This window comes from Eumetopias jubatus, unplaced genomic scaffold (assembly GCF_037043125.1).
Source record: "Eumetopias jubatus isolate StellerSeaLion01/CBP00866 unplaced genomic scaffold, mEumJub1_p1.0 scaffold_16, whole genome shotgun sequence".
Lineage (NCBI taxonomy): Eukaryota > Metazoa > Chordata > Mammalia > Carnivora > Otariidae > Eumetopias > Eumetopias jubatus.
In genome coordinates this window covers 93,587,177-93,614,894 of record NW_028274822.1, presented here as the reverse complement: position 1 = coordinate 93,614,894, position 27,718 = coordinate 93,587,177, and the positions used below count along the sequence as shown (strand labels likewise).

Sequence of the window (27,718 nt, the reverse complement as noted above, 5' to 3'; positions counted from 1 at the left end):
AGATCCAGCCCTGAGTGGTAGGCTTCTCTCTCCCTCTGCCCCTACCCCCCACTCATGCGTGATCTATTAAAAATCTTAAAAAAAAAAGATTGGGGAGCTGCTGGGGACAGATGTTTGTTTTCAGGATACTTAGTAATTAAAAACAAGAAATGGCAAAATTTCATTCTAGCAAGGCACTCTTCCTTTTTAAATATACACAAAATTTACAGTTAACAAATATTTTGAATGTCCGGTGTGGTGGGTTCTGGCAAACCATCCACCAGCGTGTACCCAAGCAAGACCTGGAGCGTGTCCTTCACAGTAACGGTTCTCTCGTGCCCCCAGCTGACCACCCCACTCGGGGAGCCTCTGCTGACTTCGATCACCACGAGCTTCGGCTGTTCTTGAGACTTTTACAAATGGAATTGTACAGTACGCACTTTTGTGGGGAGGCGTCCTTGTGCTTAGTGTGGTTCTCAGATTCATCCATATTGTTGCTGAACGCAGTCTGCACCAGAGGAATTTCAAAGGACAGTTCCCCAGCTTGGCGTCTCCTGTTTGGGGCTGCCGCAGACGCCGTGTGGACGTCCACGTTCGTACCGAAGACCACTGCTGAGCCACAGAGCAGGAGCGGATGTCCGCCTTCACGGCAAACGGCCTGTTTGGAGTGCTTACCTCCTCTTACTCCGCCAGCACGGCATGAGTGCCGCAACGACTCCGCATTCCCACCAAAGTTAACAGCGCTGGTGCGCGAGGAGCAGTGTTTCATTGTGGGCTTAATCTGCACTTCACTCACCCTCAAATTTACTGACTCTTCTCTTGGGCCCAAAGCACTGTCAGCACCACCCCCGTTAAGTGTTTTTTACCAAGGATGTCACTTGCACTTCGGGGTTTTTATTTGTTCCATTTAAAAAAATGTATGAGTTCCAGTAAGAGTCACCCTTTTTGCGCCCACGTCTGAGCGTCCTGACAAGCACCGAGAGCGCTTCCCTCGGCCCCGGCACACCCCCGGTCGACTCCGTACAGTCAGAGCCCCGGACCCCCGCGCCAACTCGAGGACGCCGGCCGCCTGGAGCCCTCCGCGCCCCCGGACTCCGGCCGGCAGAGGCCGGCGGCACGGCTAGCGGGAACGTCTCTCCCGAGCGCACGCCGCAGCTGCCGAGCCTCCGCTGGCTCAGGCGCGCAGGACCTCGTTCTGAAGCCGTGCGCCGCCGGAAACTCCGCTGTCAGGGGGTGCCCGCGAGAACCCACGAAGTCGCGACCCTCCTGGTTGCGCCGACCCCGCGAGCAACCGTTTCCGCTGGGGCCGGGCAGAGCCGGCTGAGCCCCAGGCCGCCCCCCAGGGCCCTGCCCCGTGACGCCGCCCAGACTCCCGGACCGCGCCCTCCGGGCCTCGCCTATCTCCGGCCGGTTCCGGGAGCCCCCCCGCCCCCCCCGCTTTCGTAGCACGCCGCGGCCGTGGAGGCCGCCCATCTCAGGACCCCGCGACTCGAGCTGCCCGCGCCACTGCCTGAAGGCGCGCTCGACCACCCCGCGCCATCAGGGCCTGGGGCCCCGGCCACGCTCCCTTGCCAGGCCACCGAGCGCGGGAGCGAGCGCCCCGGCCCGCGCGTGCGGTCTCGGCTCCGCACCGGCCACCCCGGTGTGCGGCGCCATCAGGCAGTGGCGCGGGCAGCTCGGCTCGCGGGGTCCTGAGGCGGGCGGCCTCCTCCGCGGCGGCGGCGGCGGCGGCGGCGGCGGCGGCGGCGGCGGCGGCGGCGGCCGGGCGGCGGCGATGCTGTGGCCGCGGCTGGCGGCGGCTGAGTGGGTGCCACTGGTTTGGGAGCTGCTGGGCGCCTCGGTGCTGCTCATCGCGGTGCGCTGGCTGGTGCGGCGGCTGGAGAAGCGGCCGCGAGGCCTGGGCCGGAGCGGGCCTCCAGCCCCGCCGCCCGGCGCGCCCACGAACTCGGCCTTAGACCCAGGTGAGGCCTGTCCGCTGGTGGGCCCGCGTCCCTCCCGTCGCCGCCCTGGACCCCTCCCCTCCCCGGGCCTCGGCCCCCCTCCCATCGCCCCCTCCCGTCGCCGCCCCGGGCCCCCCCTCCTGCCCTCCCCGGGCCCCCTCCCATCTCTGCTCTGGGCCTCCTCCCCTCTCCTCCCGTCGCCGCCCCTCCGCGGGCCTGGGTCCCCTCCGGTCGCCGCCCTGGGCCCCCTCTCCTCCCCTCCCCTCCCCGGGCCTTGGCCCCCTCCCTCGCCGGCCTGAATCTGGGGTTCTGGGCAAAGACCTAGAGTAAAACTCCGGCGTCTTCAACATGCCGACGATGGGAAAGCGGGGAGCTCCGGTGGCTTGTCTGTGGGCAGTTTTGTTTGTTTGGATCCTATGGGACCGCCCTTCTGCGGGGTCCTGCAGTCGTGCTCGTCTCCTGCGTGGCCTTGCCCTGCTGTGTGTGCTGCAGCAGTGGCCTCACCGGATACTGCGCGCCCTGCGTGCCTTCGGACCCTTGTCGTTCACATTTAGCTGGCTCTCTTGCGCGAAAGTTTGGGTTCTTTCCGGAGCGTAAACGATACTTTCTTAAGGACTCTGAGAGGAGGGTGAAATTTTAGTAGCAGAAAGTCAAGTTGAGCCCACCGTGGAATCTCAGGGCTAACGGGGCCCATAGGGATGACTTCTTTTTCTTGTGGGGTTTTACCGCTGAGGAGATGGGTCCCAGGAAGGCCCAGCTCTGGCTGAGAACACAGGTAGGAGGCAGAAGCCCGCCGGGAATGCGGGCCTGTGGACAGCAGGCCCAGCTGCCCCCATCCTGCCGGTTGCTGCTTGCTTTGCCTTCTCTCATCCTCTTAAGAAAGTTTTAGCTGTCTTTTTTTTAAAGATTTTATTTATTTGTCGGAGAGCAAGAGCACAAGCAGGGGGAGCGGCAGGCAGAGGGAGAAGCAGACTCCCCGCCCAGCAGGGAGCCCAATTCTGGACTCCATCCCAAGGCCCCAGATCACGATCGGAGCTGAAAGGAGAGGCTTAACCGGCTGAGCCACCCAGGCGCCCCCTTAGTTGGCATCTTGAGTAAATAGCATGCGGATTTGTCCAGTTACGTAGTCAGCCCTGTACCTGTTGGACGCCAAGACTGCAGATTGTCCAGATGCTAAAGCTGAATGGTGTGTGTGTCCAGAGAGCATGGGACTAAGAGATTAGGGTTTGGAGTGTCTTTTTTTTTTTTTTAGAAATTTCCTTTTTAATTTTTAGTTTTCTATTTTGAAATCATTTTAGACTTATAAAAAATTACAAAAAGTATGACGCAGATACACACATGTGAAAAGATGCTCAACATTTCCAGCCAATAGTGAAGTACAAATTAAACCTAAAATGAGATATGACACCCATTAAAATGGCTAAAATAAGAATACCACAAGGTGCTGGTGGAAATAAGAAAGGTTCAGCTACTCCAAAATCAGTCTGGCAGTTGCTCAAAAACGTAACTGTGCACTGCTTTCCTGGGCATTTATCCTAGAGAAATGAAAACTTATTTTTACGCAAAAACCACGTGTGAATGCTTATAACTAGTTGTAATTGTAGTGTTCAAACACTGGAAGCAGCCCACATGTCTCCCGAGGACTGAATGGCTAAATGGACTGTGGCACATTCACACCATGGAGTGCTACTCAGCAGTGAAAAGGAAGGAAGTGCTGGTGGGTCTCTAGGGCATTATGCTGAGTGAAAAAAGCCAATCTGAGAAGGTTTGTAGTGTATGCTTCCATTTATAATAACATTCTTGAAAAATTACAGCGATAGAGAACAAATTAGTGATTGCCAGGGTTTGGGGACAGGGGAGGAGGTTGGGGGTGGCAGGAGATCTTTGTTCTGGTGGAGCCGTTGAATGGTTGATGATGAGTTTATACGTGTGGTGGACGGTCATGGAATTCCATACAAAGACAGCAGAGTGATGCAGGCACTTTTCTGATGCGCTGCCGCGTGTAGGATGTCACCAGTGAGGGACACTAGGAACCGTCCCTACTGTTTTTCAACTTGAGTTTATAATTTTTGCAAAATATAGTTAGATCCAGTATACCATTCACTTGGATTCCCTAATGTTAGTGTCTTACATAATCACTGTAAGTAGGACAAGCCTCAACCTTAGTCTGGGGCCTTTACAGAAGTTTGCTGACCCCTGTTCTGGCCTCCCCTCCCCTTGCTTGTAGCTCCCTTCTGTTGGTGAGGAACCTGGCTTTCCTTAGCCACTATCTGTCTAGTTATTTGCTGATTCCTAGAGTAGGCATAAAGTAGCTTCAGAATTGCTGACCTGTAGAGTGCATAGTCACATGCTGTTTTTCATTTACTAGGTTAGTTCTCTCCCACCTGTTGTTTCTAATTTGTAATGCAGTTGAGCTCATTTGTTCTGGTTTGTATTCCACTTGGGGGGCCTTCCGCCATCTTTTTGTTTATTATTTTTTAGTATATGTGAATCACAAACATGTTTCTAAAAGTCAGAACATATGAAGTGATACTCAGAAGGGTTGCCCTCGGGATACCTGGGTGACTATCGGTTAAGCCTCAGGTCATGATCTCAGGGTTTGGGAGCCTGCTTCTCCCTCTCCTGCTCCCCCTGCTTGTGCTTTCTCTCAGTCAAATAAGTAAATTAAAAAAACAAAAACAAAAAATTTGAACCTTTAAAAAAAAAAAAAGCGTTGCCCTCCCCTGGGCTGGCCCTCTGTCCATTCTTCGAATCCAGTTTCCACCCTCCACCCCCAACAGGGACCCAAGCTCATTACTTTCTGCTTTATTCTTCCTTTTGTACACATGAGCAAATACTTGTGTATTGTATTACAAATATTAATTACAGTGTATTAAAACACATGTTTTTGTTTTTATTCAAATTGACTTTCTAGCAGATTAATAAGCCTGTGTTACTTGATAACTTAGTAACCAGAACTGACAGTTATGGGTAATTTGTCAGTGTCAAACACAGCAGCACAGATTTAACATGTAGTATTTTATCTAATTTTCATTGCAGCCTAAGAAGTAGAGCTGTTGTTATGTCCATTTTATAGATGAGGAGACAGGCTTGGCGTTTGCATAACTTGTCCACGGTCACACGGTTAGTGCTGGGACCTAATGTAATTGTTGTGTTTAGTGCTTGCTTGCCTGCAAGGACAAAATCCCCTTCAGACTAGCCCGGGTTAGAAAGGTAGTAGCTTTAGAGCAAAGACACGGGAATGGTATGAAAACTGGACTTTTGTAGGAATGGATGCAATTCCTCTGTTTATTCAGAGCATCTGCCCCACTTGTCCTGACCCCTTGCATGTGATTTTTACCTGCCCTGTGCCTTTCATACCAGTTTCCTATCGCTGGGCCACCTCTGTTGCTCTTATATCCAGGTACAGGGGGAATCTGCTTAGGTACCATCCCTGGGTAGAATCCTGTGATCAGTAGGCTGCCCCCTTCAAGTTCTTTGGCAGCTTTTTGGGGCTGTGCAGTACATTCATTGTTTAAAAGGCTAACATCCCCTTTACAAATAAGTAACAGCCATTTTTGAAACCTTGGAGTTGGGTGGGGGGAGGTGCCATTAAAAGTTTTAAAAAAAAGAAAAATACACAGCTGCTCCTGGGAAGCTCAGTCCATTGAGCTCTGGCTCTTGATCTCAGCTCAGATCTTGATTTCAGAGTCACGAGTTCCCTGCATTGAGCTCCATGCATTGAGCTCCATGCTGGGCGTGGAGCCCACTTAAAAAGAAAAAAAATAAAAGAAATACACAGAAATAGGGTAATATAATGAGCTCCTTGCTTGTAGTCATCATCCAGCTACAACAGGTATTGATATTTTGTGAATCTTATTTTATCTGTCACTGCTCCTCCTTTTGCTCTCCTGCTAATTTTTTTATTTATTTTTTTAAGAGGGAGAGAGAATCTCAGGCAGACTGCCACTGACCTCAGAGCCTCACGTGGGGCTTGATCTCACAACCCCAAGATCATGACCTGAGCTGAAATCAAGAGTCAGACACTTAACCAACTGAGCCACCCAGGTGCCCCTAGAATAATTTAAAGTTAATCTTGAATGTCCCATCATTTCATCTGAAAATACCTCTTAAAACTCTCTACTCCTTGGTTTCATTGATACATTACTGTGCGCAATTCTTTCTTCATCCCTTCTAGGAGTTTCTCTTTCTCTCCTATCTGTTAATCCTTTCCGTCTGTTCCTTGTTACACCTGGTGTATTATTGGTATTACAGTCACCATCCATGTGCTTACGGCTCTCAGGTCTGTTACCCACTCTGAACTTACAAATCTTGGACTTGAGAATTGAAACACCCTGTTGGTGGCAGTAAGGTGTTTCTGATGCTACCGTGCCTATGTCTCCATCTCTTTCTAGTATTCTCTCTCGGGTGGAGTCACTCGTAGGCTTGTAGGCTGGAGATCTGGGTGTTACTTTAGGTGACTGCAGTCCCTCAAACCCCTCCCATGGCATCTGATCCATCTGTCCTTAAGTTTTTCTAATCTGAGCCCTTGTTTCCAACCCCATTACCACAGCACTAGTCTTTTGCCCCCTTATTTTTACCTCCTTCCCACTTCTTGCTGACCATGCTTAGACGTATAATCCATAGGTTTAACTGCTCTTTCTCCAAAGGTATTGACTGAAGCTCTTGCTGTAGCTCACATCCACTTGTTGGGTAGCTGTGTAACCTGAACAAGTTACTTAGTGTCTCTGTGATCCAGGTTCTTCATCTGTCAAGTGGTGGGTGAACCTGCCACATGGAAAAATTGTAGTGTGGGAAAGACCCCCAAGAGTTAGCTACTTGGTATTAGTATTAGCAGAATGACTGCCAGAGCTATCTTTGTGGCTTCTCTGGCTAAGTCTTTGCATAATTTCCCTTTATTTATGGAATAAAATTCAAATATATATGTAGGATATATTTCTGGAGTTGGAGTTTTGATGGATATTGTTCACTTGCCTTCCTTGGGTTTGTTCCACATTACACTCCGGCAACAAATGAGCATGCCTGTTTCCCCAATGTGCTTACCTTCCTAGAATGTTAGAGTGATTGTGTCACGTAATAGTACCAGGTTCTAACGTTCTTATCCAGATGAACATTTTAATTTTGTTTAGATTATTATCAATTTGGAAACCAAAAACTTCAGAAAGTTCTCATAGAGGGCTTATAGACTACAAAAAATATAGAGAAACACTGGATTGAAATGAAACTGAAGCCAGCTTTTTTGCTACTGTTGCGTGTTTTTTTGTTGTTCTGTTTTTTAATAAGAAAAGATGTACTTATAACCATCAAATTGATTTTTGTTGTCTTGGGCCTAGGTGAAATGACAATGGATGCCATCTTGGCGCGACTGAAACTCCTGAATCCCGATGACCTTAGAGAAGAAATTGTGAAAGCTGGATTGAAATGTGGACCCATTACATCAACCACAAGGTTCATTTTTGAGAAAAAATTGGCTCAGGCTTTATTAGAGCATGGAAGAACACTGCCTTCACATCCTCCTGGCCTCGACACCTCAGGTGCCACTTCTCTAAGCCAAGATGCACAAAGGATTTTGAAGTCTGCTGTAGGGAGCCAGGCTGAGCAGGTCGGCTTGTCTGAAGACAGAGATTTTGGTTATAGCATGGGCTTGAATCCTCCAGAGGAAGATGTCGTGACATCTAAGACCTGCTCCATGACCTTCAGTGCCGTCACTGGGGTCAATGGCCACAAAGCCATAGCGAGGGCATCTACGGAGCCGCCTCTGTACTATGGGGTGTGCCCGGCATACGAGGACACCCCAGCGAGAAATGGTAATGTAACAAGCACCTGGTGTTTCTTTCTTTTTTTTTTTTTTTTAAGATTTTATTTATTTATTTGTCAGAGATAGAGCATAGGCAAGAGGAGCAGGCAGAGAGAGAAGCAGGCTTCCTGCTGAGCAGGGAGCCCGATGCGGGGCTCCATCCCAGGACCCTGGGATCGTGACCTGAGCCGAAGGCAGATGCTTCACCAACTGAGCCGCCCAGGCGCCCCGTACCTGGTGTTTCTTACACAGGTGGTTTGTGGGCAGCAGGGGAAGGTGATTTTGAAAATCTCAAATCACAGAGAAGAATTTAATCACCATAATTTCACCACCCCAAGTGAACCATTGGTAGCATTTTTATGTAGAACTCTGCTGAATTATTTGTAAATGTATATGTGAATTTTTAAAAATGAAGAAAATTGGATTCTTTGAGACATGCTTCACCTTGCAAGTAGTTTTTGGCTAGCTTCCATTTGCCGATTAATTATTTCCCTCTTTTTTTTTATTCAACAGAATCTGAACACCTTTGATGTTAATATAAATGGCTAATGCAGCTATAAGTAGTTTTCAGCATCAAAGAATTGCAATTTTTTTAAAGATTTTATGAGAGAGAGAGAATGAGCAAGCCTGTGCGAGTGGGCATGAGTGGGGGGGAGGGACAGAGGGGAGGGGAGAGCAGGCTGTCCTCTGACAGGGAGCGGGGCCACACCCCAGGACCCTGGGATCGTGACCTGAGTCGAGGTCAGACACTGAGCCGACTGAGCCCCCCAGGCGCCCCGAAGAATTCCAATTTTAAACAAGACTGAAGTAGCTGCAGCACTGGAAAGAATTAAATAAAAGCCTGGTGTTGAATAGAATGTCAGAAATTATAGACTGTCATTATTGTGTACCATCTGTGGTGGTACCCCAAAATAGATTTGTTAGACATACCATGTACCATGAGTAGAATGGAATATTCAACCATAAGAATTTTTTAAAGAAGGTTTAGTGACACCGGAAATGGTCATGATGCAATTTCTGTTAATTTTTGTACATATATTTATATCTTTATTATAAAAGTTGCTTTTTATAAAAACATATAAAATTATATATGTAATATTTATGTATATTACATATGCAGTATATAAAGTAAAATTTCCTCCTTTCCACCCAAATCTTACTCAAATTAACCACCTTATAACTGCTTTTGTGTATCATTCCTGACCCTCCTATATTTTGTTTATATATACATATGAATTCGTATTGTATTTATTTATAATATTTTTTTCATTTAAACTTAACATAGATTTACATATAAAAATGTACCTTATTTTTATTTTCATAAAAATGGTAAGTAGAGGGGCGCCTGGGGGGCTCAGTTGGTTAAGCATTGGGCTCCCTGCTCAGCGGGGATCTGCTTCTCCCTCTCCCTCTGCTTCTCCCTGCTGCGTGTGCATTCTCTCACTCTCTCTAGTTCTCTCAAATAAATAAATAAAATCTTAAAAAAAAATGCTAAGTAGAAGTGTTGGGTCAAAAGGTATGTATTTTTGGGGCACCTGGGTGGCTCAGTTGTTAAGCATCTGCCTTCGGCTCAGGTCATGATCCCAGGGTCCTGGGATCGAGCCCCGCATCGGGCTCCCTGCTCCGCGGGAAGCCTGCTTCTCCCTCTCCCACTCCCCCTGCTTGTGTTCCCTCTCTCACTGTGTCTCTCTCTGTCAAATAAATAAAATCTTTAAAAAAAAAAAAATACTAAGAACAAATAATGCATTTAAAAAAAAAAAGGTATGTATTTTTAAAACTTTAAAGGCCACTGCCCTCCAAAAGGCGTTAGCATTCACTGTGTTTGAGAGAGTGATTTTTCCAGTCTCTACAGTACTGAACTCAACGTTTTAAATCTATAAAAAGGGAAGGCAGGTGTCTTGTTTCCGCTCTATCGACCACACAACCGCATGTTATTGAACTTCTCTTTTATATCTTTTGAATAAGGAAAAGCTCTATCTTGTTGTAGGTGGATTACTTTTTTTATGTTATTATAGTTTATTTGTATTAATTGGATGTATCTTTTGGTCATATCTGTTGACCATTTTTTGGGGCAATGGACGTTACTATTCCATTATGTTAGTTAAAAATGTTTTTTCTCCCCATCTGTCATTTGTATTTTACGTATTTATGAGAGTCTCATATGAATTTGATTATGATAGTTCTCCTATAGAACTTTAATATTTTTATGTAATTGGAACTTTCTTTTCCTTAATGTATTCTTGGTTTCTTGGCATGCTTAGAAAGGCATTCCCCACCCAAAATTATGTTTAAAAATCTCTTACATTCTTTGCTAATATAGTTGTACTTTTAACTTGCTTTTATTATTTTTATTTAGAGCATTAATCCAGGAATTTTATTTTTCTGTATGAAATAGTACCCTTAAATATAAAGTCACACATGTATACAAAATACATATTTTTATATCCATGTGCATACATATGATCAAGCTTATTAATTGTGTTCTTTTGACTAGCTAAGGCCCTTTTTCTTCAAGATTAAAAATCTGAAATATTGGGGCACCTGGTTGTCTCAGTCAGTGGAGTGTGCAACTCTTGATCTTGGGGTTGTGAGTTCGAGTCCCATGTTGGGTGTAGAGCTTACTTAAAATGTTTAACGGGCGCCTGGGTGGCTCAGTGGGTTAAGTGTCTGCCTTCGGCTCAGGTCATGATCCTGAGGTTCTGGGATTAAGCCCCGCATTGGACTCCCTGCTCAGTGGGGAGCCTGCTTCTCCCTCTGCCTGCCTCTCCCTCTGCGTGTCAGGGGTCCAAGCCTTGTGCTTTCTGTCAAGTAATAAATAAATCTTTAAAAAAAAAAAGATTAAAAAAAGCAAAGGTAGACGCTTAACCCACTGAGCCACCCAGGCGCCCCTAAAAAAAATTTTTTTTAAGAATAATATCTGAAATATTAATATGAGAGAAAAATCAGACAACTGGGTAACAGTTGTTTATTATGAAACCCGTGTCTTCAGGTGTGAACTAAGTGACAGTGACTCCAGTTACTCCTGTCTAATTTTCCTGTTACTTTTCCCATGCAGAAAGGATTCACGTTTATGAAGATAGAAAGGAAGCATTACAAGCTGTCAGAATGATCAAAGGATCTCGATTTAAAGCTTTTTCAAGTAGAGAAGATGCTGAGAAATTTGCTAGAGGAGTTTGTGATTATTTCCCTTCTCCAGGCAAAGCCTCTTCACCACTTTCTCCTGTGAAAATAGCACCATTCTTTAGCAGTGGTGGACTGAAAGGTAAATGATGTAGCGGCTCACTTCTTGGTGTTACTGTCCGGTGGGCCCTAGGTGTTTTGTGCTCTCTTCCACATGTATTATAATTGGTTTTCTCCTTTGAGAGAAGGAGTTTGGTTTGCTAGGAAGTAGAGAGCTAAGGCCCGGGCTGTGGAGAATGGGTCAGTTACCTGGTCTGGGAATGACCCTGAGGAGAAAGGCAGCAGGGCAGTGAGTGGGCCGGCATCCCCTCCAGGCCCTGAAGCTGACAAGGCCGAGGGAGAAGCAGCAGAAGGGCCACGGTTGGTCCTTTGTTCTGCTTCTTTTGTTTCCCTCTCTCCGTGCTGCCCATGGGGTTCAGGGGCTTTGTTAGATGCTGAGATGCGTCTATTTCCCACCTGAATGAAGCTATACCTGCTTCTAGGACTGTGCCACCAGCGTTGACCCAGAAAGTCCTGCAAAAGTTGAGCTCACCTGCAGGACCTGTCCAGTCAGAGATCTGACCCTACCCACTCTGGCTCCAAACCAGGGTCTTGTGAGAGGCTTTTTCAGTCAGCACCGTGCAGAACCGCAGCAGCCTCTAACTTTCACAGCCTCCATCATGTCCCCTCCAGGAGCTCACAGTTGTCCTGTTTCCCAGGCGGGCTGGGACTCCCAGGGAAGGCATCTTCTTGTGGACATAAGGCCTTCAGGCGAAAGCCCTTTCCTCTCTTTCCTTACTTGGCCTTACACAGGTGCTTCTTAGAGGGGAACCAGAGTGATTTTGAATAGTTTGCCGTTTATGAAAATACTCCTCTAGAGATTGCTCGCAGACATTCTCAGGTGGTTGTAATTAAACAACAACAAAAAAAATCACTTTTGACTCACTCTGCCTTTATGGGAATGCTCTGTATGCTTGGAAGTTCTTGTGCAGGTGCTGCTGGTGTGCGTTTATCCCTCCTCAGAAAGCCTTTTGCAGCTAGAGTCTAGTCAGGTCCATTTGTTCTTGGACTCATGCTATAGTGATGTTTGTGCCATGTTGTCAGCTAGGACACATGCCCTTCTGCTGTTTATGCTAATTGATTCTTACTTGTTACTCCCAACTAGGTTAGAAGCTTCTGTGGGAGAGATTTTTGTTGCCCTCAGTGTAGCACACAGTGGGTGATGAGAGAATGTTTGTGAAGTTAAATGTTCTTAAATTCTGTCTCTAATGACAGATGGTTTGTACTCCTCTGAGTCAGAAACTATAAACAGAGAACGAGCAAACAGTTATAAAACCCCCCGTACTCAAGATCTCACTGCCAAACTTCGAAAAGCTGTGGAGAAGGGAGAAGAAGACATTTTTTCTGATCTCACCTGGAGTAACCCCCGGTATCTGATTGGTTCAGGTGACAATCCAACCATCGTGCAGGTAAGCCTGCTTCTAGGATTATTAGCATCAAAATACTGTGGTTGACAAAAATGAAGCTCAGAATCTGCAGTTTTCTTTCAGGAAGGATGTAGGTACAACGTTATGCATGTTGCTGCCAAAGAGAACCAAGCTTCGATCTGCCAGCTGACTCTGGAGACTCTGGAAAACCCCGAGTTTATGCGGCTCATGTACCCAGACGATGACCCGAACATGCTGCAACAGCGCATTTGTTACATCGTGGACCTGTACCTGAACACTCCTGACAAAGCGGTGAGTGTGCCTTAGGAGAAGTCATAGCCAGTTTCAAAACAAGATTTGTGTCTCTCATATGTGAGTATTTACTGCATCCCACTGCATGTAGAGAGGAGATGGCGCATTCATTGAGCTCAGCCAGCTTAGAGAGGGATGGATGACAAGATCCATTCACACACGAGAGTTCTGCCCCACCAGGCAGGGTACACCTGAGTCTCAGCTGTGTGCAAGGACAGGTCCCTCCTGGCCTTTTTCCACAGTGGCCTGAGCAGGGCTTTGATGGGAGGATGAGCCAATGTCAAAACCTAAAGAGAGAAGAAAGTAAAGGGGTTTTGGTGCCTTTTATTCTAGGATTCTATGTATTATATATATATTTTTTCCCCACTTCATATAGGAATATTTCCTGTGGAGTTAAAAATTTCAAAGGGTTGGTTTTTAATGGTGCATAGGCTTACATAAGAATTTTTTTTTTTTTTTTTTTTTTTTTTTTTTAGATTTTATTTATTTGACAGAGAGAGACACAGCAAGAGAGGGAACACAAGCAGGGGGAGTGGGAGAGGGAGAAGCAGGCTTCCCGCCGAGCAGGGAGCCTGATCTGGGACTCGATCCAAGGACCCTGGGACCATGACCTGAGCTGAAGGCAGACGCTTAACGACTGAGCCACCCAGGCACCCTTACATAAGAATGCTTAAAACAGAAGAATTTTACATATTTATATAATGCAGAACCCAGTGATTGCTTAGAGCCAAGAACTGTAAGCTCTGAGCAAGCCTAGGAGTTTGAAAAATTGTAGTTGGCAGGAGAGGGGGTAACAGAAGCATGTTGGAGTGGCGCGTGACTTACTATTTCATGACACGTGTCAAATGTGACACATTGAACTCCAGAACTGCAAAGCAAGGATAACTTTTATTTTATTTATTTATTTATTTTCAAAGATTTTATTTATTTGACAGAGAGAAAGAGAGACAGCAAGAGAGGAAACACAAGCAGGGGGAGTGGGAGAGGGAGAAGCAGGCTTCCTGCCGAGCAGGGAGCCCGTTGCGGGGCTCGATCCCAGGACCCTGGGATCGTGACCTGAGCCGAAGGCAGACGCCTAACAACTAAGCCATTCAGGCGCCCCGCAAGGATAACTTTTAAATTAACAAGAGAGAAAAGGGGGAGTAAAGATAAATTTGGCCAAGCTAGCACAATTATAGAAGGAAGTAAAAGAGAAAACAATGATTATACGAAAGCAATAGTAAATGTAAACTAAGAAGGAGCAAAATCAGAGTTAAGTCCATTAAAACTAAGGGTGAACAGGGCGCCTGGGTGGCTCAGATGGTTAACTGTCTGCCTTCGGCTCAGGTCATGATCCCGGGGTCCTGGGATCGAGTCCCGCATCGGGCTCCCTGCTCCTTGGGAGCCTGCTTCTCCCTCTGCTTCTCTCTCTCTCTCTCTCTCTCTCTCTCCCTCTGTCTCTCATGAATAAATAAATAAAATCTTTAAAAAAAAACAAAAAAAACAAACTAAGGGTGAACAGACTCATTACGGAAGGCGTCCTGACTTGATTAGTACAATCAGGACGTGTGACTTGAAAAACATAAGAGAAGTGTGTGCCCTAAGGAAATACACAGTTTTTCTTAATGTCTATGCAGTATTCACAGAAAATGTGCATATGCACCTCCACAGGGAACACTTAATACATTTTTGAAATCAGATGTTATAGGCCATCTTTGACCCTAACTCACTAAGAGTAGGAATCAGTTAAATTGTTGACCACAAATTTGGACTATTGAGAAAGCACAGGGCACAGCAGAGATCAGCAGGGTGAGGAGCAGGGCTGGGCCGCCAGCAGTGTCCAGAGAACCCGGAGCCTGCTGTCTTGTGCAGGAACAGCAGTTGCCGGCGGGAATGAGGAGAGGGGTTGCGGCAGGTTAGAGATGGACCTGACGAGGTGTGAAGAAGAGCAGTGGCCAGAAGGAAGCGGGGGTGTTGCGGTCCCTCTGTGGCCGGATGCTCTGAATGAGTGGAGACAGTGACCCCGGATCTGCAGAGTGACCATTGTCCTCCCACCTCTGCAGGCCTGACGGGAGGTCAGGCTGTTCGTAGAGCTTGGCCACAGAGCTGGATAGAGTTGTCTCAGGTGGGACATGGATCAAGGTCCTAAATCAGAGAATGCACTAGAGCAGATCCAGCAAAGGACAGTCTGTTTTTGTAAATAAAGCTTTATTGGAACACAGCACTGCTCATTCTGAATGTTCGCTCTCTGGCCCTTGGTTGAGAACATTTGCCAACCCGGACAAACGGGCAAGATGCGGTTCGGGAGTGCTCCTGCAGGCAAACACCCAGACTTCTCTAGGTTCACGTGAGAAGTTGTACGAAGTAGAGCGTGTGCAGCAGGGGATGGGTGCTGCCTTGAGGTTATTTGCTCACACAAGATCATTTGGGTCACCTAGTGAGTACAGGAAGCAAGGCCCGTGAGGAGTCTTGGTAGTCTGGGCGAGAAACGAAGGGGATGGCAGCGTGGCACGTGGAGGGCAGGGGTGACCTGCCGGGGACTTCAGAGCTGGGATCTGCCGTCCTTGGTAATCATAGGTGGACTGCATGGCCACGTTTCCAGCTCTGGTAGCTGGGAGTGGGTTCTGTTTTGGATGTGCTACATTTGAGCTCGTGGTCATTCGAGTGAGGGTACCCAGAGGAGGTTTGCTCTGTAGCTCTTGGGCTCAAGGATGCTGTTACCCTAAAGCCCACTGATCTTTAGGCCTTAGTTGAAAGTATCTGGGAATGGGTGCCACTAAGGGCAAGTCAGAGCATTGACAAGCATCCTGGGGTCAGGAATAGAGAGTTTCATTTACTAGGTATTAGCCACTAGAGAGAATTTTCTTTGGGTACAGACCAAATTCATAGACTTTGTTTTATTCTGGGTGTTGCCTCCATCTGTTTATTTCACCTTTTTTTTTTTTAATTAAAGATTTTATTTATTTATTTTGACAGAGAGCGAGAGAGGGAACACAAGCAGGGGGAGTGGGAGAGGGAGAAGCAGGCTTCCCGCTGAGCAGGGAGCCCGACGTGGGGCTTGATCCCAGGACCCTGGGACCATGACCTGAGCTGAAAGCAGATGCTTAATGACTGAGCCACCCAAGCGTCCTTCACCTTTTTTTTTTTTAAGATTTTATTTATTTGAGAGAGAGAGAGCACACGAGAGGGAAGAGGGTCAGAGGGAGAAGCAGACTCCCCGCCGAGCAGGGAGCCCGATGCGGGACTCGATCCCAGGACTCCAGGATCATGACCTGAGCCGAAGGCAGTCGCTTAACCGACTGAGCCACCCAAGCGCCCTCACCTTTTTTTTTTTTAAGATTATATTTATTTATTTAGAGACAGAGCACAAGCAGGGGGAAGGGCAGAGAGAGAGGGAGAGAGAATCTCAAGCAGACTCTGTGCTGAGCGCAGAGTCTGATGCTGACTCAATCTCACAACCCTGAGATCGTGATCTGAACCGAAATTAAGAGTCAGGCACTTAACCGACTGAGCCATCCAGGTGCCCCTGTTTATTTCACCTTTTGGGCATTGATTATATAACATTGTACTGGGCCCTGAATTGTTAAGGCTGCTGCTGTTTACTTAGCAGGTATTTTGCCCTAGCTCATTTATAAGCTACCCCTGGACCTGGGCACCCGGGCACTAGGCAACAGTAACGGGTGCTGGGCTGGCCTCAAGCCCTGGCTTAAAGTGGGTATGTGCTAACATGCCATTTATTTCTTAGTTATAATAACAGTGTCTTTTTTTTTTTTTTTAAGATTTTATTTATTTCTTTGACAGAGAGAGAGACAGCGAGAGAGGGAACACAAGCAGGGGGAGTGGGAGAGGGAGAAGCAGGCTCCCCACGGAGCAGAGAGCCTGATGTGGGGCTCGATCCCAGGACCCTGGGACCGTGACCCAAGCCGAAGGCAGACACCCAACGACCAAGCCACTCAGGCGCCCCAATAACAGTGTCTTTTTATGGTCTTTTAATTTTGAGGGTTTTTGTTTGTTCTGCTAAATAACCTATTTTTATCTTAAAGCAGACTTATGAAACAAACATAAATAATTCTTTCCCTGCACCTTTCTCAGGGCTATGACACACCGTTGCACTTTGCTTGTAAGTTTGGGAATGCAGATGTGGTCAACGTGCTTTCTTCACACCCTTTGATTGTAAAAAATCCAAGGAATAAATATGATAAAACTCCTGAAGATGTAAGTATCTATTAAAATGCTGTTACTGTAGTGTTAGACATGAAAATATGTGAAATTATAGTCTTGATCATAGTTACTGTGAAGTCACAGTACTGACTGTGTGAACGTGTTTGCCTCATGGGCACACCTTAGAACCATGATTACTGAGTAAGGTGCACTGTAAGAAGACACATCTGTAGAATCAGGAGGAAATGAACTGCCCATGTTTGCTGATTTTATTTTCCTGAAACTGGTGATCATTTGTTCTCAACAGCTCGTGGTTTTTGTTTTTTTTTTTTTTAAAGATTTTATTTATTTGACAGAGAGACAGCAAGAGAGGGAACACAAGCAGGGGGAGCGGGAGAGGGAGAAGCAGGCTTCCCGCTGAGCAGGGAGCCCGATGCAGGGGCTCGATCTCCGGACCCTGAGATCATGACCTGAGCCGAAGGCAGACTCTTAACAGCTGAGCCAGCCAGGCGCCCTGAGCTCGTGGTTTTTTTTATCAAGTTCTCTCTGTGCTTACCTTAGTTGACCAGGGAACCAGAGAATAGAGGAGGTGATTGGTGGTGGTGGTGATGGTGACGGTGCTGATGATGGGGATGGTGATGGTGAGGATGGTGGGGATGGTGGGGATGGTGGTGATGGTGGGGATGGTGATGGTGGGGATGGTGGGGATGGTGGGGATGGTGAAGGGGGGTGGTGGTGAGGGTGGGGATCGTGGTAGTGATGAGGGTGATGGTGCTGAAAGCAGCTGACATGTGCTTAGCTCGTTGTGTACCAGGCGCTGTCCTAAGCCCCTCCTGGGTATTCTCACCTGACCCGTACAAGTCTTGTCAGGGTGGATGTTGGCAGTTGAGCAAAATGTGTCTTAGAGAGGGCAGAGGTACATCTGTGCCTGTGAGGTGGGAGGGAGGTGGACCAGACAAGAAGTGAGATGGGTGATTTGCCGCGTGCATTGGAGCTGCACCAGCCAGCCCTTTGAAATGGCATCTGTAAGGTTCTAACCTGGCAGAGATGCCACCCTTGTAGTTGGTGTGGCATACAAATAGTGCTCATTGTCTCTCATTTCATTGAGAGTACACATAAGCAAAAAGAGGTAAAATTCACCATTCTACATCTCAGAAATTACCGTTATTTTTCGTGTGTCTGACTCAACTTCTCATGTGCGTTGGTATATATTTTCAGTATAAAATGGTATTTGGTAACCAGTATTATTAAAACATTTGCCATTCCTCACAATCAGTTACACATTTAAAAAAATAGTTGTACTACTTGCAGGGTACAGTGTAGTTGGTTTCTCTCGCAGGCTGGCAGGAGATGGTAATTTTGTGGTTCCTTCCTTATTTGAAGGTTACTGTTTTTTTTATTCTAGCAAAAGTGTTCTTGTTGCTACAGTTCTCTAAGGAAGAAAGGTAACTCCTGTAGTAGTAAGAATAAAACACTGTGTTGCATGCTAAATAGGAATTCTCTTTTAATCCAGCCAAACAACAGCAACAGACAGGCCCCCAGTCATTGGAGCTCATGGAGCTGAAAATTATAAGCGTGTCTGCCTGTCTCTGCCCTGACTGATACTGCCTTTCCTTGCAAGAAAACTAGAATGTGTAGTTTAGCACAAACAAAGACAATAAAATTCACCCACAGAGTTTGTTCTTCTTGTCCTGACCCCTTCAGCGTTTATAGAACATTTTTGGAAGAAAGACTGTACTGTTTTGATTGTGGGCTTTATGAAATTTTCAGCATTAGGACACTATCCTTGCTTAGTTAATCTTAAAATTTGGTTTTATAAAATTATTTTAGGGATAAAATGTGACAAGGTATCGACTGTTCACATACTGTGTTTTTTAAAAATAGGTCATTTGTGAAAGAAGCAGAAATAAGTCTATGGAACTGAAGGAGCGGATTAGAGAGTACTTAAAGGGTAAGGTGGGGCCTGGTGCTTGGAGTGTGAGGACCGCCAGTGGGAAGGCCTTGGACTGCCTGAGCCTGGCCTTACACCGTGGGAGCAAGCTCCCCTCTCAGGGAGCCAGCCCTTCTCAGGGTGATCTGCTGCTGCCTGAACCCCCAGCCCACATGCCAGTTGTCATATAAATCCTCCTTTGAAGCCTTGAACTTTTCTGGGAGACGGCAAGTTGTCTGTCATTTGACTGTTGCTCATGGCATCACCCCATAATCTCTGTCGGTATCACACGTGGCAGGTCCCTCTGGTCCCTGCTCCCCAAGCACAGCCTGCATGTTGGCAGAGTGGAGGTGGGAGGAGCTCTTTGGTCTGGCGTTTGCTTGGCTTATCAGTAGCTCCCTGTCTGCCCTTCCATGTGCCCCTTCTGCACCACGGCCTGTCTCTCCTTTAACGATTCTCAGGCTCCCACTTAGAATAATCTTGTTCACACAGGTCCTGCCTCTCAGTCTTTTTAGTACGTGGGGGTAAAGGGGTGTTTGCTGCTCCCCTTCCTTCCTTTTATTTTTCCAGTGGAGGAAGAATGTGGGGCTAGTTAAGTGAGTCTGGCAAAAACTGGCCTCTCACCCAGAACCTCCAGCTCCAGAGCTCCTGCAGCCTTGCCATCACCGGATCGCTTGCAGAGTGGTGTTTACCGGGCTATTTACCAGATGCCTGACACAGCCACTGAGGTGAGCATCCGCCCAAGCAGTTGCCTTACCCGGGGTGTCTCCTCCCCCCAGGCCACTACTACGTGCCACTCTTGAGAGCCGAGGACACATCGTCTCCAGTGATTGGGGAGTTGTGGTCTTCAGACCAGACAACCAAGACCTCTCACATCGGCCATGGTGGAGGCGGCCCCGGAGACCCTGTTCTGACCTTGCGAGCCTTTGCAGGGCCCCTGAGCCCATCCAAGGTGAGCTACTGTAAAAGCTTCTGGAAGCAGCTCCTGGCTGTCTGCACCGGAAGTGCTGGGTATTCCAGCTCTTGCTTTGTGTTTGGTCTTGAGGCCACGCCTCGTGGAATCCCAGTGAGCTGGGACGAGGTTTGAGGAATCTGCTGTCTTGACCCTGTTCCTCACTGGCGAGCCAGGGTGCATGTGGTGGTGAGCCCACACTTCAGAGAAGTGAAGTTCACCTGGGCTAACCCACCATCATCACCTGGTTCTTCTGTCCGTATCAGTGGCCCTTCTCGTGGCACATGCCAGTCTAGCTGGGCTGTCCAGTCCCATATTCCTGGATGTGTATTGTCCCTAGGAACTTTGCTGTGCAAACTCTGAAGTTCACCTTCTGGGCTGAGGTATTTCATACACGGTGTGTCATCTTTCTTGTTAAAGATTTTAAAGGGGTGCCTGGATGGTTTGGTTCGTGGAGCGTGTGACTCTTGATCTTGAGGTTGTGAGTTCGAGCCCCACGTTGGGTGTGGAAATTAATGAAAGATAAAATCTTAAAAACAAAAACAAAAAAACCCTCAAATACCTAACACAAGACCTACTGTCTTAACAAAATTTAAAAATGATAATTTTATTTTGGGCGCCCGGGTGGCTCAGTCGTTAAGCGTCTGCCTTCGGCTCAGGTCATAATCCCAGGGTCCTGGGATCGAGTCCCGCATCGGGCTCCCTGCTCTGCGGGAAGCCTGCTTCTCCCTCTCCCACTCCCCCTGCTTGTGTTCCTGCTCTCACTGTCTCTCTCTCTGTCAAATAAGTAAATGAAATCTTTAAAAAATATCTATTTTATTTTTTAAAGATTTATTTGAGAGCAAGAGAGCAGGGGGAGGGGTAGAGGGAGAGGGAGAATCTCAAGCAGACTCCCCACTGAACGAGGGGCCTGACATAGGCCTCGATCCCACAGCCCCGAGACCATGACCTGAGCCAAAACCAAGAGTCAGATGCTTAACCAACTGCGCCACCCAGGAGCCCCGGTGTTAATAATTTTAATTAAATAGTTATTTGCAGTTATAGAAGTGTCTCCATAAACAGGTGTTATCAGTGAGGGTTAGATTCGGTTGCATAAAACAAAACTCTAATATGAGTGGCTTTTCCTCTTGTGTGATGGGAAAGTGACTTGAGGCCCTCAGTGTGGCAGCTCTGAGCCTCACAGCCCAGCCTGGGCCACTGGAAGGGAGCAGGGCTGCTCCCCTATGGAGACTTGCCAGAGCCCCTTTGTGCCGCTGTCATAATGTGGCCCTGAGGTCTGTCCAGCTACCACACAGGAGGGCATGATGCCCAGGGTGTGTGAGGAGGAGGAGAGATGCCAGGAGGCACTCAGCTGGCTCTGTGATGCTGGTGTTCCTGTAACGTGGGGGCATAGCACAGCTCAGTACATTTTCTCCTCAGGCAGAAGATTTTCGCAGACTCTGGAAAACGCCACCTCGAGAGAAAGCAGGCTTCTTTCACAATGTCAGGAAGATGGATCCAGAAAGAGGCATCGAGAGGGTGGGAAGGTACTGGCTGGCTTAGTATGAAGGGACAGGAGCTGAGTGGCAATGTTGTTTTGTACGCTGCATGCCTATATGTTGGTTGAGGACAGAAACCAGTTACAGCTGCAAAATAATCATTCCTGGGAAGTGTTTATGGGGTTGGGGTAGGGGGATGTGAAGCCTTTTCATTGAGGTCTGATTCCTGCAAACATTGCACACAGTGTGTAGCAAAGGTGTCCGCCACAGCGGTCCCTCTCCAGGCGGAGACTAATGGGAAGTGTGTCCAGGGTGTGGCAGCGTTTTGTTTGATGGGCCATACGGTGGATGTCTCCTTAGCAGTAAAGCAGGAAATAAAACACAAGAGGTGGGTGTGGCTAGCAGCTACTAGTAAAAAGTCCCTGAAAGGTGATTTTCCCATAGTGAAGAATCTAAATTACAGTGTAATCAAATAAAGCTACTTTGAATTGTTCTAGAACTTTTTCTCAAAATATAGTTTGAGAAATACAGTTTCAGGTTTACAACTTGAACTTGATAAGGACTTCAAAGTTTTATGTGCCTGAGCCAAACCAGAATCCTCTCTAACCTTACACAGTTGTTTTAAGGAAACAGGAAGGCTGGTCTTTAGCTTGTGGTGCCAGTGGGGTGGTTGAAGCCCCCTTCTTTTGCCACGACTTTAGTGTGTTCCATGTGGTGGTCCATGACAGAAACCCTGCTTAGTCTTGCCCTGCTTGAGAAAATGCAAAGTACTATTTTAGCCCCAAATTTAAAAATAAAAATTGTAACTAAGATTACAGGTATTGTTTGGCACTTCCAGCATAAAGTGGCTGTTTTCTGTGTAGTCAGTTCTGTGAGTTTGGTGTTTTACACCTCGTTTTCCAACTGATGGATTGTACTTACTCTTGCAGGGAGCTGGCTCATGAGCTGGGGTACCCCTGGGTCGAATACTGGGACTTTCTGGGCTGTTTTGTTGATCTGTCTTCCCAGGAGGGTCTGCAAAAACTAGAAGAATATCTCACTCACCAGGAAGCAGGCAAAAAGGCCCAACAGGACTCAGGAGCAAATGAGGCCTATCGTCAGGAGAGCCCCTCTGCCTTTGGTAAGGACACGCAGATGTCTGTAGGTTCTCGGGACTCGGACCCTGTCCCGTGTCCGCGGACCAAGAAGTGGGTCCATGTGAAGAGCAAGCACCTGCTGCTTCTGTCGGCTGCTCATGTTCTCAGCCCACTGGTGTCCTTGCAAGTTAGATGGGAGGTACCAGCCACTGTCACGTCCCACGCGTGCCTACCCTTGACCTTGGCTTCCTCCTCATTTTCCTGCCTTTGAAGGTGGGGCGCTGGACACTGTTGTTTCTGGGTGCAGGGTCCTGCTTGGCTTTTCCCAAGGGCAGCGCAGGCATCTTTCTGGGAGTCTTAGGAGGTGGATCTGAAGGAGAGGGCGGTTTGCTACTGGTCCTGGGGATTTGCGGCTGTACCACGTGACCCTTGCCGACTGTGTCACCCGCTCTGAAGAGCTGCTCTTTCTCTTCCTTATAGGCCGTGCCCAGAAGTGCAGCAATTCCATCTCTGTGAGGGCGTTTCTGGATGAAGACGATGACTTGAGCTTGGAAGAGATTAAAAATCGACAGAACACGGCTAGAAACAACACCCAGCCCACAGTTAGCGCTTTTGGGGACTCGAAGTGTGACATCCTTCCCTTGGAGCAGGAGACCAACCTTATAGAAGCCTCCACCCTGACCAGTCCCCACAGCAGCAAGAATGGGTTCTGTAGCCCCCTGAGCGGCAGCAGGACCCTGGGCAGGAAGAGGCCAGAGGCCCCCAGCGCAGGGGAGGCTCTCATCTCACCGGTCTCAGGCTTAATGGTCAAGTTGGATAAATTGAATTTGCAAGATCTAGAAAGTAATTTTTCTAAGACACCAAGTAAAACTATGAAAACTAGAGAAAAGAAGAGCTTGACATCAAGAGTGGATGCAGTCGAGAGTGACTTGTTAGAGCCGCCTGCTGCTGACACACTTAGAAACAACCAAACCAGGACAGAAAGCGAAATGTCAGCCAAAATGGCAAAGATACGTCTGGGTCCCGACACTCCTGTGCACGAGGCTCAGCAGAACTGTGGTTCCGTGTCCTCAGAGCCCTCAGGGATCCCCGCTACGAAGGAGCCTGTCCAGAGGCTCTTCCTTTTTGGGTATGGTGGGCTGTGTGCACATGCGGGAGGCCCTGGGAGTGGGCGTGAGCTCATGTGGCACCGTCCCAGTTTTCAGACCCTTCTCTAGCCTCAGCCTGGTTGGACGAGCTTTTCTGGCTCCCGTCCCTTTCATGAGATTGTAGTTCTTGGTGCTCTCTTGCCATCTTCCAAGTTGGTGGGAGACGTGCTCTCCTTTCTAGCTTAGCCTCCCATCTTGCTCTCCCCCCTGGGGAAGTAGTCCTCCGCAGAACGACCGGAACTGTGCCAAGAACGCAGTGTGTTTTAGAAAGAAAGACCATCCTGGGGTCATCTCAGCCTCCCTGGGACGGGCCGTCTGGGTCAGCCTTCTGGTCAGTGACCCTGGAGGTGGAGACACTCGGTATTGGGTCCACCGCTCCCCCTGTGGGACAGTGCGTCCTGTCTGCCACCATGGCCTCTGTCCCTCCACAGCCCGCACCACGGCCCCGACTGCTGGTGACAGAGACGGACGCCTGCCCTTCTGCTCCTGGGCTGGGCTCTTGAGTAGTGGTGTTGGAAGTCTTTTTAATCACGAGTGTTCCTGCTTTTTCTTTCCCTTTTTCTGACTTGTAGAGAGGAGCCGTCAAAACTGGACCGAGATGTTTTGGCAGCTCTGGAGTGTACAGACGTGGACCCTCAGCAGTACCCAGCTGTCCACAGATGGAAGAGTGCCATCCTGTGCTACTCCCCCTCTGACAGACAGAGGTCAGTGGTCCTGCGGGGTAACCTGTCGTACACAGGGCTTGTGGGTAGTTGGCTTCCAGACGGTCCGGTTGTGATTCACATGTTTTCATGTAGTGGTTCATCTGGAACACTGGTTAGCCAGGCTGACGTGCAGCTCCCGCCGTGGCCGCAGCTGGCGGCACCCTGCACAGGCAGGAGGTGTGCAGTTGCCTGGAAAGCAGAGGGGTGCTGCTGACGAGGTGGGGGTGCGGGATGGAAGCAGCTGGGAACCCTGGTCAGGGCCACATGGGACGCGTGTGGAAAATCGTATGTTCTGTGAATCTTCAGGGCTCGTGGTTCTGAGGTTCGCAGCACCTCTTCTGGAACCAGGTGGTCCGCCAGAGCTTGGGTGCAGGGACTGTTATCACCGTTGATGCTGACAGACCTTTCTTGGTTTCCTCAGTTGGCCAAGTCCTGCGCTGAAAGGGAAGCTGGAGTCTCAGCAGCTGGATCTTGGTTGCCCCCACAGCTGCAGCCCGGGGAGAAGCCCTGGGAAGCCTGGGCCTGCACCCCACTCCCCGGGCCTGGGCAGCCCTGGGCGCTATAGCCCCGCAAATGGGAGCCACCTCCGCAGAATGGCGCGCCTGGCCCAGCTCACAGCCTTGTAGAGCTGGCGCAAGCTGCTGGGCGTCCCATTGTCTTTGTTTTTAAAGGAAGAAGGGTAATGTGTTTAATGCTAAAATTTACCAAAAAGAATATATTCTGATTAATTTATTAGTCCTCATTTTGAGAGTAGAAAATTTTTAGAAAATGCAAATGTTTTGTATAAAATTTAGTTTTCTGGTGTTTTGGGAGAAGTTGATGGAAGCAACTCCAGTTACAAACTTTCTGAAAATTGTCAGTGTGTGACGATGTGGACTTAAGTTCGCCGCTCCCAAGCGTAAGACGCCATTCCCATTGTGTGTGCACCAGAAACCCAGGTGAATGCCGGAGCTGGGCTGCCAGTAGCTGCACTTGCTTCAACTCCGTTCTTAACGACAAAGATGAATTTAGTGCCATCTTCCTTTTCTGGGAAGGGTCTCTGACTTTTTAGTTCCTGATGGAAAATCTTTGTTTTGCCAGTCGGTCCCAGTGGGTTCGACCAGTTAATAAGGTGGATGTCTGGGAGTAAACGAACCTGGAGATGACTTACACTTGCAAGTTTGGGTCATTACAAACATTTAAACTAGTGTCCAGAAGATAAAACTAGCTTTTCTCTGAGGAATAAATCCTCTGGTCCATGGGAGTCCTGGGAATGGTCCCAGCCCTTGACAGACCAGCAGCCCTAAGGAACCTGCCCTTCTTGTTACTTCGTTTAGTTGCCGGGGTAGTGCCAATAAAATGATCTTTTAAGTTCTCTGGTTTTGAGATTTATTGCCTATTTCCAAATTCAGTTCCTTTGGATTTCCTTTATAAAAGAGTGTTGTGTTTTAGTACGGAAACTAGAGATTTATCTTTGAGTTCTGGTCAGTTACCTTACTGCATTTATTTTAGCTTCCTCTTGGCCATGACCTTCTGGGGGGGGTCTGCCTGGAGCATGGGGGTCACCTTAGAACCACTGCCGCGATTGATACCCAAAACTACACACCTGAGTTGAGGGCTAACTTCTCTCCGGTGCTCTGTGAACATTTCCAGTGTTTGATCCAAAATGAAAAGCTCTACCAATTTTTGCTAAATTCAGTGCCTTTTGTAAATCATTTTTTATTTTCCTGAAACTTGCTTTTTGCGAATGTATAGTGATACTAAGTAGGCGTGAGATTTTTGTTGTTTATAAAAATTCTGAATCGGAACTTGTGTTTAAAAAAAATTTATTTCTTTCATGTGCTAAGAAGAGACAGGTCAGGAATATTGGAATCAAGATTTAGATTTTAAAATTTAAAAGGTGGTTACCCAGGGTGTTTTTACTTGTGTAATGATCTGGATGTAACAGAAAAATACATTCTATTCTAAAAGTCAGTGGCATTTATAAAAGGCATCTTTGTTCTCAAAAGAAATTAGAATACAGATAGTACGTTCACTGTTTTCTGTAAAATCCTGTTTCGTTGTTGTAAATATTCAGATGGAAATTAAAAGTGTTTCTGTCCAAATTTTGCAGACTGTGGTTCTTGTATTCTGAAGGTTAGGTTATCTTTGCCTGTTACTCCATTTGTTTATATAAGGTGGCCCTGGCCCCAGCGAATGCATTATCACGTGTCTTAAGGTGATTTTGCATTCTTTTTTAAGATACTTCATAAAATAAATTATTAAAACCATGTGGTAATAATTCTAAGCTTTCAGAAAGACTGCTCTCGGCGCCTAGGCAAAATGCCGTTTTTAGTAAAATCTTTAGTGTTGGGCGCCTGGGTGGCTCAGTCGGTTAAGCGGCTGCCTTCGGCTCAGGTCATGACCCTGGAGTCCCGGGATCGAGTCCCGCATCGGGCTCCCTGCTCGGCGGGGAGTCTGCTTCTCCCTCGGACCCTCCCCCCTCTCGTGCTCTCTCTCATTCTCTCTCTCTCAAATAAATAAAATCTTCAAAAAAAAAATCTTTAGTGTTGTAATGAAACAGTATGTTACTCTGACAGTGGTGAATTTGCTGGTTTTTTGGCCCTTTTCTTTCCTAAGATGGTTGTGAAAAACTTGAACTTTCAGTTAAGCTAGCACCAAATTTCATAATTGCCCTTGGAAATGAGAAACCTTTCTTGTGATGTTACTTCTTCAGTTCAGAAGAGGCGAACACTGGGCCACAGTGGGGTGGTGCTGTGGCACCAGCCACAAGGCACGCAGGAAAGCTCTCCAGTCCTGGCCTGGGGACAGCCGCCACCAAGGCGTTGTAGGGTGAGTGCCCACCCCATGGGGCAAGTGTCCGTTTGCAGCTGTCTTGGCAGTCTCCCCAGTGGGAGCTGAACCTGGTCCCTGTATGCAGAGGGCAGGGAAAGACCAAAGAAAGGGCCAGGCCACTCCAGCTTGGGAGGTGGCAGGTTTCATAAGAAGAACTTACATACTAGGCTCGTCTTGGGTGGCAAGATGAATAGATCCGTGCCTCCACACTCCCAGTCTGAAGAGTTTATATAGAAGCCCTTCCTGGCTCAGCCCCAGCTCACCATCTCAAGGCCATGTCCTTGGAGCAGCCTCTGGGACCAGACAGGTGAGCAGAATCCACATCCAAGGATGGGAGGCTCCTGGGTCAACTGGCAGGCACATCTTTCTGAGGCCCTTCCTCCTGAACAGCAAGGACCACAGACAAATCCTCTTGAATAATTGTGGGGTGTTTGCAGCCCCGTTCACGGCTTGGCAGTCTGTGGGATTACGGCCTTGACAGGCTGTGGCTTCGGATGCCACCGCTCACTGCCCTGTCGCCCTGCGCTGGGTCTGCTTGCCGGGCTGTTCGAGGCACACAGTTTTCCTCGTCTGATGTGTTGCATTTGTGCACCAAACTTGTAAGGGTTTTCTGGTTTACAGATTGCACTCATGCTCCTTTCCTATCTCTGAAGAAAATATTTTGGAATAAACAGCACAACATCATAGGAACCAACTGCTCTGTTCCCACTGACGTCAGTTCCGGTCCCTCATGTGACACAGGTGTCTGATTTGCAGGCTTCATTTTGGCCAAACTCAGGGTTGCTGACATCTCAGAAGTCTTCAGTCGTCTCTCCCACCTCAGGTAAGTCTCCATCTTGACATCAGTGGGCCCGTGACCCCA

At 47.9% G+C, this 27,718-nt stretch overlaps 1 protein-coding gene across 2 annotated transcripts; it reads left to right on the top strand.

Moving 5' to 3' along the window:
- Window positions 1–1,735: 1,735 nt before the first annotated feature.
- On the top strand, window positions 1,736–26,129 carry ANKLE2 (ankyrin repeat and LEM domain containing 2). 2 transcript variants are annotated; one of them, XM_028095529.2, is made up of 13 exons: window positions 1,736–1,940; window positions 7,253–7,726; window positions 10,772–10,978; window positions 12,151–12,344; window positions 12,426–12,614; window positions 16,686–16,808; window positions 18,639–18,705; window positions 19,464–19,636; window positions 21,056–21,162; window positions 22,044–22,234; window positions 22,671–23,319; window positions 23,911–24,042; window positions 24,464–26,129. In XM_028095529.2, exons 1-13 carry the CDS (start codon window positions 1,754–1,756, stop codon window positions 24,666–24,668), a joined length of 2,898 nt encoding a protein of 965 aa, XP_027951330.1. In that variant the 5' UTR covers window positions 1,736–1,753; the 3' UTR covers window positions 24,669–26,129. The 2 variants fall into 2 exon arrangements, with proteins under 2 accessions (XP_027951330.1, XP_087875443.1); XM_088019317.1 differs by lacking the exon at window positions 1,736–1,940 and adding an exon at window positions 4,975–5,042.
- The last annotated feature ends 1,589 nt before the right edge of the window (window positions 26,130–27,718 follow it).

Coding starts and splice junctions, on each gene's coding strand:
- ANKLE2 (XM_028095529.2), top strand. CDS start 1,754: ATGCTGTGGCCGCGGCTGGCGGCGGCTGAGTGGGTGCCACTGGTTTGG. Junction 18,706..19,463: donor GATTAGAGAGTACTTAAAGG/GTAAGGTGGGGC, acceptor TCCTCCCCCCAG/GCCACTACTACGTGCCACTC. Junction 24,043..24,463: donor TCCCCCTCTGACAGACAGAG/GTCAGTGGTCCT, acceptor TGGTTTCCTCAG/TTGGCCAAGTCCTGCGCTGA.